Source organism: Trichoplusia ni, chromosome 1, assembly GCF_003590095.1.
Source record: "Trichoplusia ni isolate ovarian cell line Hi5 chromosome 1, tn1, whole genome shotgun sequence".
Taxonomy (NCBI): domain Eukaryota; kingdom Metazoa; phylum Arthropoda; class Insecta; order Lepidoptera; family Noctuidae; genus Trichoplusia; species Trichoplusia ni.
The window spans coordinates 14127296-14144248 of NC_039478.1; the positions used below are offsets into that span (position 1 = coordinate 14127296).

The 16953-nt window shown below is 35.1% G+C and overlaps 2 protein-coding genes across 3 annotated transcripts; one reads left to right on the forward strand and one right to left on the reverse strand.

The window, feature by feature from the left end:
* Nucleotides 1–731: 731 nt before the first annotated feature.
* LOC113496527 (ATP-dependent RNA helicase dbp2-like) lies at nt 732–8506 on the reverse strand. 2 transcript variants are annotated; one of them, XM_026875786.1, is made up of 8 exons: nt 8396–8506; nt 8210–8304; nt 4480–5932; nt 4177–4405; nt 3936–4094; nt 3485–3814; nt 3231–3377; nt 732–3070 (listed from the first exon to the last, which is right to left on the reverse strand). In XM_026875786.1, the coding sequence occupies exons 2-8, from the start codon at nt 8242–8244 to the stop codon at nt 2940–2942; spliced, it is 2484 nt and encodes an 827-aa protein (XP_026731587.1). In that variant the 5' UTR covers nt 8245–8304; nt 8396–8506; the 3' UTR covers nt 732–2939. The 2 variants fall into 2 exon arrangements, with proteins under 2 accessions (XP_026731587.1, XP_026731576.1); XM_026875775.1 differs by having other exon boundaries at nt 4480–5938.
* Nucleotides 8507–9590: 1084 nt separating this feature from the next.
* On the forward strand, nt 9591–16946 carry LOC113496538 (integral membrane protein GPR155). The gene is made up of 14 exons (XM_026875797.1): nt 9591–9679; nt 10252–10541; nt 11138–11442; nt 12009–12130; nt 12215–12380; nt 12491–12718; nt 12986–13138; nt 13410–13578; nt 13681–13845; nt 13983–14106; nt 14272–14458; nt 14809–14984; nt 15082–15207; nt 15294–16946. Exons 1-14 carry the CDS (start codon nt 9591–9593, stop codon nt 15484–15486), a joined length of 2493 nt encoding a protein of 830 aa, XP_026731598.1. The 3' UTR covers nt 15487–16946.
* Nucleotides 16947–16953: the final 7 nt, after the last annotated feature.

A 16953-nucleotide genomic window follows, 5' to 3' on the forward strand; every position in this document is an offset into this window, starting at 1 on the left:
ATAGAAGAAATGCACTTCCTAGAAACATTCAGAAGACTTCCCTTTGGGACAGTTTTATATAAGGAGTCTCTCTCCATATATTTTATAAATTGGATAAATATGTCTCGCTCGTGATAATAGAATCAATATTTATGAAGATCTGCATTGCCACATACTTAAAAATCTATGTATATTTTTCACCAACTCTCAATTTTCCAAACTAAATCCTTAAATAGTAAAGCATAAAAGTACGACTGCCTATGAGATATCTGTTGGATCAATAAAATTTTGCAAAAAAACAACATATAATATATTCTACAGTTAGTGCTTATACTGCCGCTGCCACATAATTTGTCAACAACATTTTCCATCACAATAAAGAAAACTAGAAATCAATGAACAAAAACGAAATGAAAATTTTATTTTATCAATTCGGTGACCGCATAGAAAGGCATCGTGACACATATCCAACATAGTGAATACTCAATTTTTGAGAAAACACACAGCAAGAGAGAAGAAAATACTACCAATATAAATACAGACATCTTAATTCATTCAGTCAAAGTGGGAACATGTATAAAATATTTATTAATAAGAAATAATCAGTCTTGTTTAGAGAAAACATTTTGTCAAAACGTGGTTGTGCACGTTTTGATATAAATATTATCACAATACAATATGTCAGATATGATGTCATCCCTTCTCATGGACGTAACTAGTATATAAATCGCCTGCTACGCTACTTAGTGTTATTATCACAGTTGTTTAGTAGAGGTGGGTGCAGTACTTTGTACATAATACAGGAGCTACCTGCGATCCGCGACCATACCGGACACGACACACGATGGCCAATCTAAATTACGCACGCATAACTAGCCCGGCCGTCCTACCGCCACCAGTGACCTACTTCAGACATTATCTGATTAATAAACAGTTAAACAAAAAAAAAAAACTAACGACGACTTTCCTGGCCAGCTAGCATTAAGACATCATCTTTAAGACGAAATTATGCTCATATACACATCCTCTTAAAATGTACACAAATAACAAAGCAAGCCCCGCATTGAATTCGTCACGAATGCGAAACCCACAAACACGTTGTTCACCCCTTAATATCCGTTTATTAGACCCGTTGCATTACATCATACCTCATGGATGTATCATAAAACGGGGTCTTTATTATAGATAATAACGTTTACGTCCCATTGACTGGTTCATTTTCGTCACCTAACGGTAAACGGAAAACTAAATTGAATAACAATAAATTATTAAATCTTACATCTATTATAATTATTATATATCTGTGAACGACTTGCAAGCTTTGTTGTCACAAACATTCTCATGTAATTCGTTCAAATAGTCAAAAAATATATTTTTGTCTAGTAAACACATTCCTGGCGTAGGAAGTGTTCTTATGCATTAACAATTGACCAACGCAACGACAGGTTATATAGTAATGAAATATCACAGATTTTCCAAATCTTTGGACAGTAACGGGCATCTAAATAATACATGTTTAACCTTTCATTAGTTTGTACCTATTGACTTCCTTATTAAGCCTTTAGAGAACCCGCGTACGTACAAAGATATCCAGTAAGTAACTAGACGACTTATCTGAAATGATGCCATAAAAATAATCAAAAATAAGAACAAATCACTTATTTTGCTATGAAATTAAATATTGTGGTTGATTGTTTATCACTCACAAAATAATCTTTCTAAGTTAAATGCATGTTATTTACACACTTCTACATTTTTGTGAATGGTAAAATGAGTTTTATTCGAAGCCCAACTTTGTCTTAGATCAAATTGACGCTGACTAATTAGTATCCCTAGGCATAATATTCAAGTATATAAAGATCTAATCTTTAATAAAAAAATAACATTGAAAATCAGTGACTGAAATGTCATTGACATCACTTTACATAAGAAAAATATTCACAATTTTATCTGGCAATACAGATTGTTACTATGAAGTATATCAAAAGCATTTTTATAACGCGTTAAGTATTCAATTTTCTAATACTAAATTGTCCCATTATCCACTGGATTCAATCAATCGTTAATAGTAAAAATAATTTATATAAAATATTTCAGATAAATTTCTGTCATATTAAAACTTTTCACCTAAATTTCCACTCATCTTCTATATGTTTCGTGCATTTCGTACATCATACAGACACTTTTAAAAGAAAACAAAAGGCACCCAGGATTACACGAATGGGTACCCACACCAACTACTCTAACAAATATAATGATTAAATCTAAAGTGGAACTGACATGTTTTATAATAAATGTTCCACTGCACAATCATATTTTGGAAAAATTTAAATTCTCTGTTGGTAGCTGTGTTACTATTGTTTGCATGTTCAATCTAATTGCACACTACCAATATTACACCACATTTTTCACATTGAGTATCATATATACTGGTTAATAAAGTAACTTTTACACCATTTAATCTATTATTAGGAATTTTGGTATTTTCTTTAACCAACAGCTCATACCAACAGAGAAATAATCTTATAAACCTAACACACATTATCATTAATTCAAATGGATCTGAAAGAGAATTCACAAAAAGTTTCATCATTGTATAGACAGTTATTACGTCTACTATAATAAATGGGCGACCATGTATGTTTAGACATTAGTCAGAAATATTATTCACACGTTTTATAAGTAAATATATAATTTTGTAAGCCTTCATTCAGATCTAACAAAAAAGAGCGAATTAAGAAAACTATCATTGACATCGAAATAATCAACACCCCGCGCTTAGGTAAAATATGTTTCAGATTTGACATCTCCAAAGTAGAGAGAGCTTAAGGGAAATCTATGCTGAACATCAATATAACTAGAAAGTCGATAATGCTATAAACGCCTATAAAATGGCATATTACGACTCATGACAGGTTGTATTTAAATAGAGGATAGAGCGGCGTGTCGTCATTAACCAATTATTGTTGCACTGGAGCCGCGTACAACAAAGGGCCGGGAGGCAAATGTGCGTAAGGCCCGCTTACACCCACTGCAGCTTGATATCCACAAGGTCCTCCACCGCCAACTCCACCACCATAGAACTTGCCACCTGGTAAAAAATGATGATTCATTGAACTATTACAACCTCATGTCTCTGAAAATAAATTATTGGCATAGACTTCATAACTCCTTCCCATCCTTAGTATTGTCATTTTTTTTTAGTCTTATTTTCCAATAAATAATCTACAAAAACAAAAATCTTTACATACCAAGCATCTCTTGATGATGAGGATGCATCTGGGGGTAATGCTGTGGTGTAGCAAAGTGAGGAGGTGGAGATCCATATGATGACCCAGTTCCATTGTTTTTGTTGCCAGCATTGTTATTGCGGTACTGCTGTGCACCATTGCGCATATCTAAAAGTTAAATAAAGTGAGTTTTTCATACAATTTAAATAAGTGTAACATACAGCATAGAATTCAAGTAATTTAATATGGTATGAAATAAGTGATAAAATACTAACTGTTGTATGGGCGTTGAGCATATCCATTTTGGTTGTTATATCCATTCTGATAACCATTGTTGTACCCTCCTTGGTAGCTTCCCATAGACTCAAATACATTGGGGCTGGGGAAGGGTACTTGCTTTTGATAACTGTTTTGTCTGTATCCCTGGTTTCCTTGGTTTTGGTTAGAGAAACGAGGTGCTTGTTGATTGCCACCACAATTTTGGTAGGTATTTTGTGTTTCTTCAGGGTTAGGATTGGCCATCTTATTATTCCACTGATTGTTTTGCTGGCGTGGTGAACTAGCTCCACTGTTATTTTCTTTACGTTGCTGCCAACGGTTACGACCTAAAAAAAACACAGAACATTAGATTTGTATTCTGAATGCCAATTTTTTATTATGAACCATTTTTTCAAGCTTTATTTCGATCACTCTCGACATATATAAGTATGTATAATTACAACTAACCAGAATTATTGTTGTTACTGCGAGCCATGTCATTCAGTTTGGAAGGCGGGGTCTGGCCAGTTTCACGAAGAACAGCGAGTAATCCGCGAGCCTGACGCGCATCACTGGATGTAAAGTAGGTATAAGCTGTCCCAGATTGCTGGCAACGTCCAGTACGCCCTGAAAAAGGATTATAATTAAAAAAAAGGTTTACATAAATATTGGAAACAACTTATCACGAAAAAAAAAATATTATACTGACCAATTCTATGAATATAATCTTCTGAAGAATTCGGGTAATCAAAGTTAATAACAAACTTGACATCCTCAACATCAAGGCCTCGTGCTGCTACGTCTGTGGCGATGAGAATGCTAGTGGCTCCGTTTCTGAATTCTGTTAACACAGCATCGCGTTCAATTTGCGACTTGTCGCCATGTATGGCAAGAGCATTATGACCCTTACGGCGAACAGCTCGAGCTATATCATCCACCTAAAAATATATTTTTTGTAAGTCAACATTCTATAAAAGACCCAGCAGATAAAAAAACGATAAATTGTAATTACCTTCTTCTTTGTCTCTACAAAAACAATGACTTTGTTGTCTCTTTCCTGTGAAATCTCTTTGAGTAAGTTAGTCAACTTAGTTTCCTTTTCATGTTCTTCGCAAACTTCAATTATTTGTTTAATATTATTGTTAGCAGACAGATTTAGTGATCCAATGTTAACTTTAATGTAATCATTTAGAAAATCTTCAGCAAGGGCTTGAATTTCTTTCGGCCATGTAGCAGACCACATCAGCACTTGACGATCTGGGCGGATTTGCTCAATAATCTTCCGAATTTGAGGTTCAAATCCCATATCTAACATTCTATCAGCTTCATCAAGGACCAAATAAGTGCATCGTCGCAAGTTGGTTGTGCCACGTTCTAAGAAATCAATCAATCGTCCAGGAGTGGCAATGACAATTTCAACACCTCTCTCGAGGTCTCTTGCTTGTGGTCCTTTAGGGGAGCCACCAAAAAGACATGTGTTTCGAATACAGCCATGAGCACTGTAACTCTGAGCAACAGACTGAATTTGCTGGGCTAATTCTCGGGTGGGAGCTAAAATTAATGCAATGGGACCATCTCCACGCTGTATACGCTGTTGATGTACAATGTGCACTGCAGCAGGCAACATGTATGCCACTGTTTTACCAGATCCTGTCGAAGCAATGCCCACCATATCACGTCCAGACAGAGCAATTGGCCATCCTTGAGCTTGAATGCCTGTAGGCTCAGCCCATCCTTGCTCCTTAATGGTGTTCATTATATGATCAGGGAAATTCCCTTCATCAAAGATTTGATTTGGTCGAGGAACATTATTGCCACTAACAGTGATTTCTTTCGACACGCGGAACTTCTGCACGTCATCATCTGTGCGTCCTTCTACATTAGCATGCGGCTTGTAGAAATCTTTTTGAATAGGCTCAAGCTGTGTTAAGTCCCACATAGGTTTCACTAAACTGTCTCCAGGGTGTTTAGTCTTCTTGCCTCTTTGTTTACCATTGAAATCAACTGCCTGTTGCATATTATTAGGATTGAACACCTTCTTAGGCCCAAAGCTTTGTTGCTGACTGTTGTGTCCATTCTGATTGTTGAAGTTTTTCGGACCAAAGTTATTTTTAGGGAATCCTTGTTGTTTTGGACCACCAAAGTCATTTTTGCCATTGCCATAAAACTGCATATTACCTCCAGCAGCTTTGTCAGCATCATACTCATTCTTCTTAATTTGGTTTTGGTTGTTGTAATTCTGTTTAATTTTGTTGTAATCTTTCGGTCCACCAAAATCACCTTGATTTCCACCATTCTCAGATTTGTGGTTGTTGAAATCATTTCTTATTCCATTAAAATCATTTCTGGGCCGAAAGTTGGGTTTGTTGCCCATGTTTCTTGGTCCGAAATTTTTAGGGCCCCCAAAGTCCATACCATTGAAAATAGGTATTTTACCGAATTGTTCATTCCGGTCTGGTCGAGGTCTGAAACTGAAAGTTATTAAATAATGTGTAACCGTTATGATAGACGTACTTACGATGTACGTATCATACATTATCATGCAGCTTTATGATTCGTTTGTAAATATAATTAAGATTAAGTATTATATTTTTAAGAGCTGATGATTTCATTTCTTTTTCTACAACCCAAATTAGTTGTAGAACAGCATTTGTTTAGGTAACATTATGATAAGAAAAAAAAATATTTGGAAGTATGTTCTTGAAAGTAGAATGTTTTGTTTGCTTGATTTCATATTGGGTAAATAGGTATTAACAAACAAAGACTTCGAAGCATTCGATTCATTTTATGCCTACTATAGCAGCCGGTTTGGTTACCTGTAGCATTTAATGAACTTACTTATAATTCGAATCTTATAAAAAGCTCAACAATGATTGATTAGCACAATAATTACATTAGAAACTACCGAGATCAGATATGAGGCAATGAATCACAAAATCAGTTTCTTTTTTTTATATTTCATAGCGTATTATTTATCTACATACTGAATTGAAATATGTGAACGACTGGTATTATATAACTTAAAAACCTTAAGTAGAAAAGGATCTATTATAAACCACTAGTATTGGTCCAGATAATCTTGAAAATATTATCCAAAAGGGCGTTATGTTACGAACCTACTACTAATTAGTTTTATCGTAATTACTGGTAATAATAGTCAGACGATCTACATCCGCAATATTTCACTAAATCGCACGTTACTGCTGCGCTACAGGAATGTCCGTTTGGTAAAATCGATATCGTCGTTAGGTAGGCAAGAAAATGGCGTTATGGCATAAAACGTTTTTAACAGCTTCAATCGAGGAATAAATGAAACGCATTTATTATTTCGTGATTTAAATTTGAAGACAAGGCATGTAAACATTGATTTGATATTTATTTTGATGGAAAATCAACATGTACAATCAAATATTAGCGTCACCGCGCTGCGGGTGGCAGCACTGAAAATATTGATCGCCCCTCCCGCTCCGCGCGCACCTCTCTCTCCGTGTTCGTCTGGCCACCGCTATTTACTTACCTTCATTGTCACACCAACCTGCTATCAGCTTATGATGAACATGACTGGTAAATATGCGTTCAGTTAAACCCGTATTGATCTCAAAACCTCGTCTTTCGTCTCTCTAAATCTTTGCCATTGTTGTCGTAGGCAACAAATCCAGGATTGTCGTCTTACTTTCTTGTCTGCTGACATAGCGACATCAGTTTTCCTTTGTTTACTATGCTTCTGTCGCTATTAAATAAGTTTAGAGGAGAACATAACATTATTCTCTGTCTTTATTACATTGGTTTAAGATAGGCAAGATTTTAGAGGGCAAAAAACGATTTCATTCAGAGTTCCATTAACGCGAGCACTTGCGTGTCAAAACAGTAAATATCGAATAATTTTACCAGTTTCCACCCATATCACGACCTGCTGGAAATACCTGGTTACCAAACTGTGACTTAAACGAAATAACTTTTATTTTTAATAAATCAACTTTTAGAAGATGAACCAAGGACTATATTTTATCACCTAATTGAATAGTCTTTATAGCAATATATTTAATTAAGCTAAACTAAAAAGTATTAATGAAAGAAAGAAACGAAATTTTACTCGTCGAAAACACTGTAAACAGTGAGTGGGCGGAGTTAAAGTGAAAAAAGTACAGTAAATAGCAAGCACTAAAGAATTACCAAAAGATTTAGTACGTAAGTTCCTACTTTCTCAATAGCCATGTACAAACAAGTGTTTAGCACTTGTATTTATTAGAAACTATTATGTAATGATATAATAAGGAGAACATTTCTCTTTAAGTTAAAACAGAATCATTTCAATCAACGGAGCAAAACATGACCTTGTATTTTTATGGTTGTATCCTAGTCACAGTGCAGCACATGTTTTCAATCAATTAAAAGATAAGGTTTGAAGTTAAATAAAATACTCTGAATAACATATAGGCCAGTAAACGTTAAATAAGAAGTGCTCTAGAACGATGTTTTTCTGCCTGTAATGAAACCGATCGTCAGTCATTTCCAATGGATGAAATTCAGTAACAGTAAAATAATAAATTTTAACGACGTTTGAGTTTTATTTTGACTAAACAACCATTATTTTCTAAAACTGGGTTGTGTTCATTATCAGCTGTGCAGAATATATGCACTTCACAAAATGGCCGCCTATGAAGTACGCGATCGATAGCGTGATGTGAGAACAATCATCTAGATGAAGGATAAGATACTGAATAATAGTAATGAATTCTTACATCGGATGCTGGTTGTGGAATCCGTTGTACTGCATCTTGATGCCTTATGATTCTTTTCGATGATGTTAAGAGGTGCTGATCGCTTGAGTGGGTATCTGGAACAAGATGACAGCAATCACGTTTAACATGTATTAATTGTTAAAATAAGAATTTAAAACGTAGAAATTATCATCACTTATTACTGACCTCTCGATTAGAGAGAATTTGGAATTATTAAATTTTCTTCATTCACTAGCGACCTTTCTCAGACCCGGCGAACGAACAACTCAATAATGGCCGCCCACCGGAAACGGAATTTCTCCAATCAAATTATTGCCCTATATAGGAACACGATATTTTTCATACTAGCAAGAACCCGTAAACCCAGAACACCAAAACAATATTACATATACATAACATTTTCTTTGGATTGTTTTGTATAGTAAATTAATAAATGTAATTGACATAATATGAAAAACTGTCTATAGTCAGTTTCAATTAATTAAAATGGTTACTTTTAGTTTAAAGTTCTATTAAACCAGTAGGTATATCAATGTCCTACTACTGGACGCATTCCTCGGGGCAGGGTAGAGCATTAATCGTCACACTTGCTCACTGTGGGTTAGCGGTTTTTGATTGCAATATTTAGAATCCAGGTTCCTGTACTCTTCGAAAAATCACGAAAGATATAACTATAGTCAACGTCAGATATTTAGTTCTAGTACCGTAGTTTTATTGAAAAGTTTTGTTAGGATATTTAGGAATGCTTACTAATTATAAATTAAACAAATAGCTATATTCTGAAGATTCCAACGTGTCTATTTTAACCTTTGATTTATTGGTTTTAAGCGTAATATGCTTATTCGTTAGTGCCTCTTATTAGTAAAAGAGCCTTTCAGACAATGTCGTTACTAAATAAATAAAGTATAACAAAGTCAAGGAGAAGCTATCTTTGCTAGCCAAAGTGTTGGCGTCACTATCACTAAATACCAAAGCCGTTATAGAAAAAAAATCTACTCCTTCACAGACTTCGTGCTGCTGGAATATTATATTAGATTACCAGTTTACTAGAACATATTAACATCGAAGGACATGTCGAACACAATGTTTCGAACGGAATCGTGTTTGACGCAAGTTTGACGTCAGTTCACTAAATTGACAATCGATTTGTTTAGAAATTAAATATATTGTTCGATTTTGTTTTATAATAGTTACGTACCAATATTGATTGAAACTGGTTTCAAAACAAAACGTATTTTGTGACCATCTCAAATTAAATCATTAAAACCGGTTTTTTTTTTCGTCAAATCAAAGTTAAACATATTTGAGATAAAGAATAACTAATATTATATAGTGATCCATGACTTCACTGTATTTTGTGTAATAATAAGAAAAAAAAAACATGGAGCAAGTAGTGCTTGCTGAATTTGAGGATGCAACTGATAACTTATATCCAGCACTGTTTCAGTGTTTCACTATCATAATATGCGGGTAAATATTTTATTATACTTTTTTTAGACTACAAGAATATTATCTTATCAAACATTAAAATCATATATAATTTTATAATATGTTTATTTGTCACTGAGCTCTTGTCAAAAGGCTGCATTTGATTGCTTTTTTTCCTGGATGCGTTTGGGAGGCATCCATTTAGGAGAACATCCATTGATTTTGTTGATTCACAAGTAAACTTGTCTGAACATTTTCTTTGGATTGTTTTGTATAGTATTAAAATCTTGTTCTCTGCACTGTTATTAGTAAATAAAGTCTTGAAAAAATGTTGAACACTAATATAAACTAGATTTATGAAATATAAAATTCAGTGGGACAGTAATTTAAGAAAAATAATAGTATAAATATACATTGTCATATTGGAAAAAGAATCTAATAATTATTTGTTAATTGGGGCAGATAGGATGTATCCTATATGTATTTTTATTTTGAGATGAAACACAAAACTGAACAAAATGCAAAGTGTGGGAGCAATAAGGATTTATTTGATGAAAATTATCAGATTAATTTGTTGTGTTTACATGTTTTTATTTGAAATTGTTTAATTTTAGGTATGTGGCTGGACGTCTCAATGTTGTTACACCTACTGAGTCTAAAGGCATTGCAACCTTTGTGGGAACATTCGCCTTGCCATCTCTCATATTTCTGTCACTGGCCCAATTAGACTTTAGTACTGTCAATTGGGCTTTTCTAGTCGCAATACTACTTGCCAAAGGAGTAGTTTTCATTGGAGTAATCATTGTGACAATGATGGTTTCCAAGCCATTAAATTTGGGAAGAGCAGGAATATTTGCAATATTCTGTACTCAAAGTAATGATTTTGCTTTGGGATATCCAATTAGTAAGTACTTTCTTGAATCAATTACAAGATGCTTCTTATTGATAAAATAGGACTATATCAAAATTAAGTTCATTTAGATTTCAAAACATTGATATTGATCTAAAAAAAATGTATTTATAAATCGTTAAAAATCTCTTCATTATCAACTAAACATTATTTAAAAGAATGTACCCAGTACTGAGTTTATAAAAAGTTCAAGGTCTTTTATAATGTGATTTAAATAAGTTGAAAATATCATATCCAGTCCATGAGTTTTTGTCATCTTTGTACAAAACTGGTTAATTTGAATAAATAACTTGTAAATGAAGAATGTGTTAGTTGCTTGAAATTAATCCATGTTAATAGTATTATAAATGTGAAAGTATCTGTTTATCTCACTCTCACGCTAAAACTACTGAACCAATTGTAATGAAATTTAGTACACAGATAGTCTAGACCCTGAAAAATTACATGGGCTACTTTTTAATAGGAAAAAAGGGTATTGGTGGGATTTTTTATTGAAAATAATGATTTGAGAATTACGCGGACGGAGTCGCCGTTAACAAACAAATATAGCGTAAATTATAAATAGTTTAATATTTTTACTCTACTTTCAGTTAATGCATTATATCAAAAAACTCATCCAGATTATGCACTTTACCTTTATTTGATGGCCCCAATCTCACTGGCGATTTTAAACCCCATTGCTTTTGTCTTAATGGAAATTCACAAACAAAGAGAACAAACACAAGTTATTATTGTGGAGGGAGAATCAAAATGGAACTTATGTAATTTGAAGCTTTTGAAACAAATAGCAAAAGGCATTGCTTTTAACCCTGTCTTAGTTATGACTGTTCTGGGGATATTTGGTAATGCGGCATTCAAACACCAACTATCTCTTTACATAGAAGGACTTCTGGAGGTGAGTGATTACTTTTAGTATATTTATTTCTTATTATAGCTTGTGCGTGTGCTTAATACTAGGTGTTCCTACATTGGATACATAGGAATGAAAAGGGGCAATGTAGCCTCTACACTGCAAATTGCACTACAAATTGACGTCCTACAAGTTGGGGTTAGGACGTTTTGTTTACACTGGCCTATGTAGGATGCCTAAGTTGGATTCTACCTAGGATGTAGGACGGTCGGGACCCGTCAATCTCCTATATGTAGTGTCCTACATGCCTAAGTATGATTACACTTGTCCTTACGTAGAAAACTACATGTAGTCTAGTCTAATCGCCGTTCAAGTCAAATAGCTTTTGACAGCAGTCAAGCAGTCGTCAAGCGTAAATAAAACTGGTCACTCTTTCTTCCACCAATAGGGTAAATTGAGAAAATAAGGTTTTGGAGAATTACGCGGTTATTAATAAATAACCACTGATGAAAATAATTGTGTGTTTTTAGTGGCAAGGAAGTTTATAAAATAAGTATATTTTTGACCATATTTAAGTCAAGTCCATATTCCCCATTATATTGTGGTTTCAGGTATTTGGACAATCTTTTGCGGCTACAGCTCTATTCTTACTGGGGCTTCGCATGGTTGGCCAGATTCACCGACTGAGAGGCCCAGCTCTCTTACTTCCATGTGTACTCATTATGGTTAAACTGTAAGTTAAGTTTATGTGGGTAATACACTTTTTAAAATAAGCCTTCCCAACCTCTTGTTCTTACTAATAATGTTATTGTTTTAGAATCATTTTACCAGTGGTGATGAGAGAAAGTGTGAGTGCACTGAATGCTGGTGAAAATGAGTCTGAAACTCTATCGCTCTCTACTTACGCATTCTTGTATGGAACCATACCTACTGCGCCTGCTGTGTTTGTGTTCTCTAATATTTATCAGTTGGAGATGGATTTGGTGAGTATAAAAAAGATCGAAAGTAGGGAAGGGTTTTTACTCAAAAACATTTTAAAATATTTCTCTTTTGTATGTACCGTAATTTTGAAATTTTCTTTTTGGTGTTTTAGGTCGCCTCCTCAATGGTTATTTGCACGTTCCTCTCTGGTCCTATGATGTTTATGTCTGCGCAAATGATAGCGATTAATAAAGACTTTGCCGAACAACTGAAGAAGTTTGGATTTGATTTATCCATAGTCTCTTTAATTGCTTCAATATGGGTGCTTTTCGTTTTCACATTTACAAAGAAGTACAAGCGGATGCCTCATCGACTTACGCTTTGTTTAATTGTGTCGCAGGTACCTATGATTCCAATATAATTTTGCTACTAATATGTTCACATACAATGACAGAAATCAATGTTATCATCATAGGTTTTCCCAATTCTTTCCCAAAGCCTTTCCCGATTGGTCTGTTAGCATGTGTGATTCGCTCATAAACCAGTCAACTAACTAGGTTAGATATACATAAAAACTAAGGGAATCATCAATTGATAATTTAGATACATTACAGTTGTCTGTTTTTTCTCCTATATATTTTAGCCAGTACATTCGTATTCCTTTCAGTTACTCTTAGCTATCAGCGTTGTCTGGGGTGGTCCTCAATCCGGCTATACTCCGTCGTGGCACGCGACGATTCAACAATCTCTTAGAATATTCAGCATGTATTCCTGTCTTCTGTGGACTTCCATGCTGTCAGTTGGATTAATAATGTTGCAGGTAAACATTACAGTTGTAATCGAAACAATGTTTTATTTGTATGCTTCGTTTAAAATTTATGAGAAGTATTACATTATGGCTTAAAAAATCGCATTAGTAAAAAATCAAGCAAAAATTAATTCTTGGACCTCAAATAATACCAAAAATTTTGTGCTTTTGAGGAGGGAGTATACTTTTAATGATACATGGAACCACAATTTTTTGTCAGTTTAAATGATAACCGTCGTGGCGTATCATTTACGATGTAACTTTAAAACTTGTATTTTATTAGAGTCGTGGTCCATGCTTCGTGGTAACGCTGTGGCCAGTACTAGGGTTCGTCGCTTGGGGCGCGCCCGCAGTGATGGTTGCAGTGCTGCTAGCGACCAAGGGCAGTGGAGATTTGGATTGCAAGGCCACTGATGCAATTCGCCTTTGTCTACTTGTGTTTTGTATAACAGGTGTGTATAGAAGGAAATAAATAATGATAATGACACTTTCGTACCGTTTCTTATTCAAAGAGCTTAAAAATGTTAATATGAAATAAATAATATCATTTTTAGTGACAACCGGATGCCTAACACTGTACATAAGATTCCGCCGACGAAGCGCTCAGTTCGCGACTCTTTCTGCTGAGGTAGCTAACAGCTCGACTCCACGAGAAGAGTCCACTAGTCTGATTGACAATGCTGAGCCTACGTCACAAACACAGTCTATCTCAGGCAATGGTAAGGATATCAATTACATTCATCTCGAAAAATACTTCCTAAGCGTTAGGTTTCAAGTATTAAATTTCTGTGTATTAAGTTTCCATCTGAAAAGTAAGCCATTAGTCAATATCAGATATTATGTGTTTGTATTGCAGGTTGCTACGGAACTATAACTGCTTCTCCTTCTCCAAATAAGCAAGGAGGATGTTGTTCAGATGATCCTAATTGTGAAAACGGACTCGTTAATTCCGAGGACATCGAAGATATTGCCAATACTAGGTTAGTGATTTTGAGCAGTCGCTCCTAGTAAAATATTGGTACTTAGCTGAATCCGGTTAGACTGGAAACCGACCGCAACATAGTTGGGAAAAGGCCACAATGTTGAACTATACTAATTACTCTTAACAAGGAAAAAGAAGAAGATTGAAAGTGTGATGTTTCCAGAGATTGCGCGTGCCCGGCGTCGCAGAAGCCCCGCTGCGCGGCGGCGGGCGCGTGCCAGTACCTGAGCGAGCTGGAGCGGGCGGCCGGCGCGCTCGGCCTGCTGCCGCCCGAGACCACGCGCGGCCGCGGCGGACAGCTGCTCAAACACACCGTGTTGATCATCGTCTACAGTCTCAGCATGTTCATTGTAAGATCATACAGTATCAGGACTCAATACACCGACATGTACCTATCAGATATTAATGTCCCTAAATGAAATAAAGTTTTATAAAATGTTTCTACACAGTTGGAAAGGTAACATTCGTAACTATTTTGGTAGTCACTTACGTCCCCGCGAATACAAAATCGTGTGACCTTGACAGGTTGGTATAAAGCACAACCTCGCGGCTTCGCGTTCGAGGCGTGCAATAATGCCATTTTCAAGAGTCCGAGTAGCAACCCCGGGAATGCCTAAGACCGGGAAGGCCTTCGTTGTGAATTACTTGTAGAAGTTCTAACCCATTTTTATTTGATATAGACAATTTCATAATGTTCTAGGGTATAACATACACTACGTGGCGCATGATGTTGAGGGACGAAAGCGGACTATTTGTTGAGATACAATTCCTCGATATAGTGGCCAACTATGGTCAGGCTTTGGTTATGTTCATACTATTTGGACTTGATCCTGAAGAAGTACTGATACCCGCAGTCAGATTCTTGAAGACTAAATGGTAGGTAAACAAGCACTTGCTTGCTAGACTATTTTTGTGTTTAATTTGGGAATGTTTTTTTTTTAAACTGCATAAAAAACCATTGCTTATTTTTCAGGTACGGTGGAGACACGGTGGTACTGCCATCGGTTGAAGACTTAAGCTTTGAAACCAAACACGTATGCGATCAGTTTATTACGCACCACTTGGAACGATGCAAGGAGGCTATAGCCAAAGATACTAGGTACGTCTCTTCGTGGCAGATCCATAATACTGTTTTTCTGTAAGTACTGTGTAGGAACAATATTTCACTTAATTACTGTTTCCCAGATGGCGTATGCGAACATATCGAGGTGTTTTCCGTGGTTCTTGTATGGTTCGCTGGCTAATAAACTGCGGTCTCGCTAAAGACGAACACGAGGCTGTACAGTATGGAACGCATCTACTCGACGGAAGACTCATTGCCCACATAAACAACGCCCACCACTTCAGTAACTCGCCACTCCTATATACGTTCAAGTGATAACTAAATCGATGATAAATAACGAGGATAATGCAAAAACGACCATTTATGAGCCCTGTAATAACGTTTAACGATTTACTATAAATACCTATTGTGTATGTGTAATTTTGAAACTCGGTCGTCTCGACGTCTTAAATGTCATTATATCATAGATCTTAACTCATGTAATCTTTATATTATTATTGTGCAAAAGTCCTTGGTTTTTAATGGACTAGAACCAGTGTACTGTTATTTAGATCATTTAATGTCGTATTAGGTGCCTGTTAATGATTTGGTACAAACTCTTGTGGTGCTGAAGATATACCAAAGAACAACAATCTAGGATGTTACTTTAGGTTCACAAGGTCTATAGGTTTTTTCTTATGTTACGCAATATTTCCTATAATTCTGTCTCAATTCCTTTTTTTTATTATTTCCTTTTTACGTTTTAGTTTAAGCAATAATATTTTTTTTATATTATAGTTTGAAAGTTCCACTTTTATATTAACGATCAAATTAGTTTATCTTATCATATATTATTATGATCTCATCTATAGAAATGACAATGCGTATTATTTAAGTGCAATCTTTTAGAGGCGTCTACTTTGTTTATTATTTGTGAGTCAGCCCAATAATTTTGCCGCATCATAAATCATTCATGTTTGTTACAAGGATGTAATACTTTTAATCAAATAGGCATACCTTTTCTGAAAAGCAATCGGTCATTATTGTCCATAAAGGCTGTAATTTATGTCAAAAAATAATAAATTGAATGTATTCTTTGAAATAAGGCATTTATCGAGGTCTCGGTGGTTGGGATGACCTCAATATCTTCCTTCATCATATTTTATGTGAAAGATATCTAACATCTGATTAGATATTTCTTTGGTTGACTTGACCCCCGTTTATCATATTTTATGTGATGACGTATTTAATCGGAGTCCAATTGCTTGGCCCTACTCCGACATCTAACTTTAGCTTAAGTTTTATGTAACTCAATATCTAACGGGGTCTTGTTGGTTGGCTTGACCCCGGAATCTCCGTTAAGCATAAGAAAGTGGCTGATTGGGATCTTACTGATTGGATCATGGTATTTCCCCCAGCATATTTATATTTTATGTCGTAAAGTATTTCATCAGGGTCCAGTTGGTTGGCCTGACTCTGCCATCTCAATTCCGAAGCATAACTATCATGTCACAAACCTAGGTTTCAAGTTCTGTTAATTGGCCTGTCTTTTCGAGATATGCTGCTATATAAGTTTGCTGGTATTTAATATTAAAATGTATGTATGTTCGCGATAAATTTCTAATTTTAGACGATATTTTATAAATGTACGCATAAATAATTGTGATGTTTGGCTGTTATTATTTGCTGTTATTAATGTAAGATAGTTGTAATCAATACTATCAAATCATTTTAATGTTATATATTACGTATACCTATAATATTATAAAGTATTGTTGTATTTTATAAAGGAGCATAAAAAAA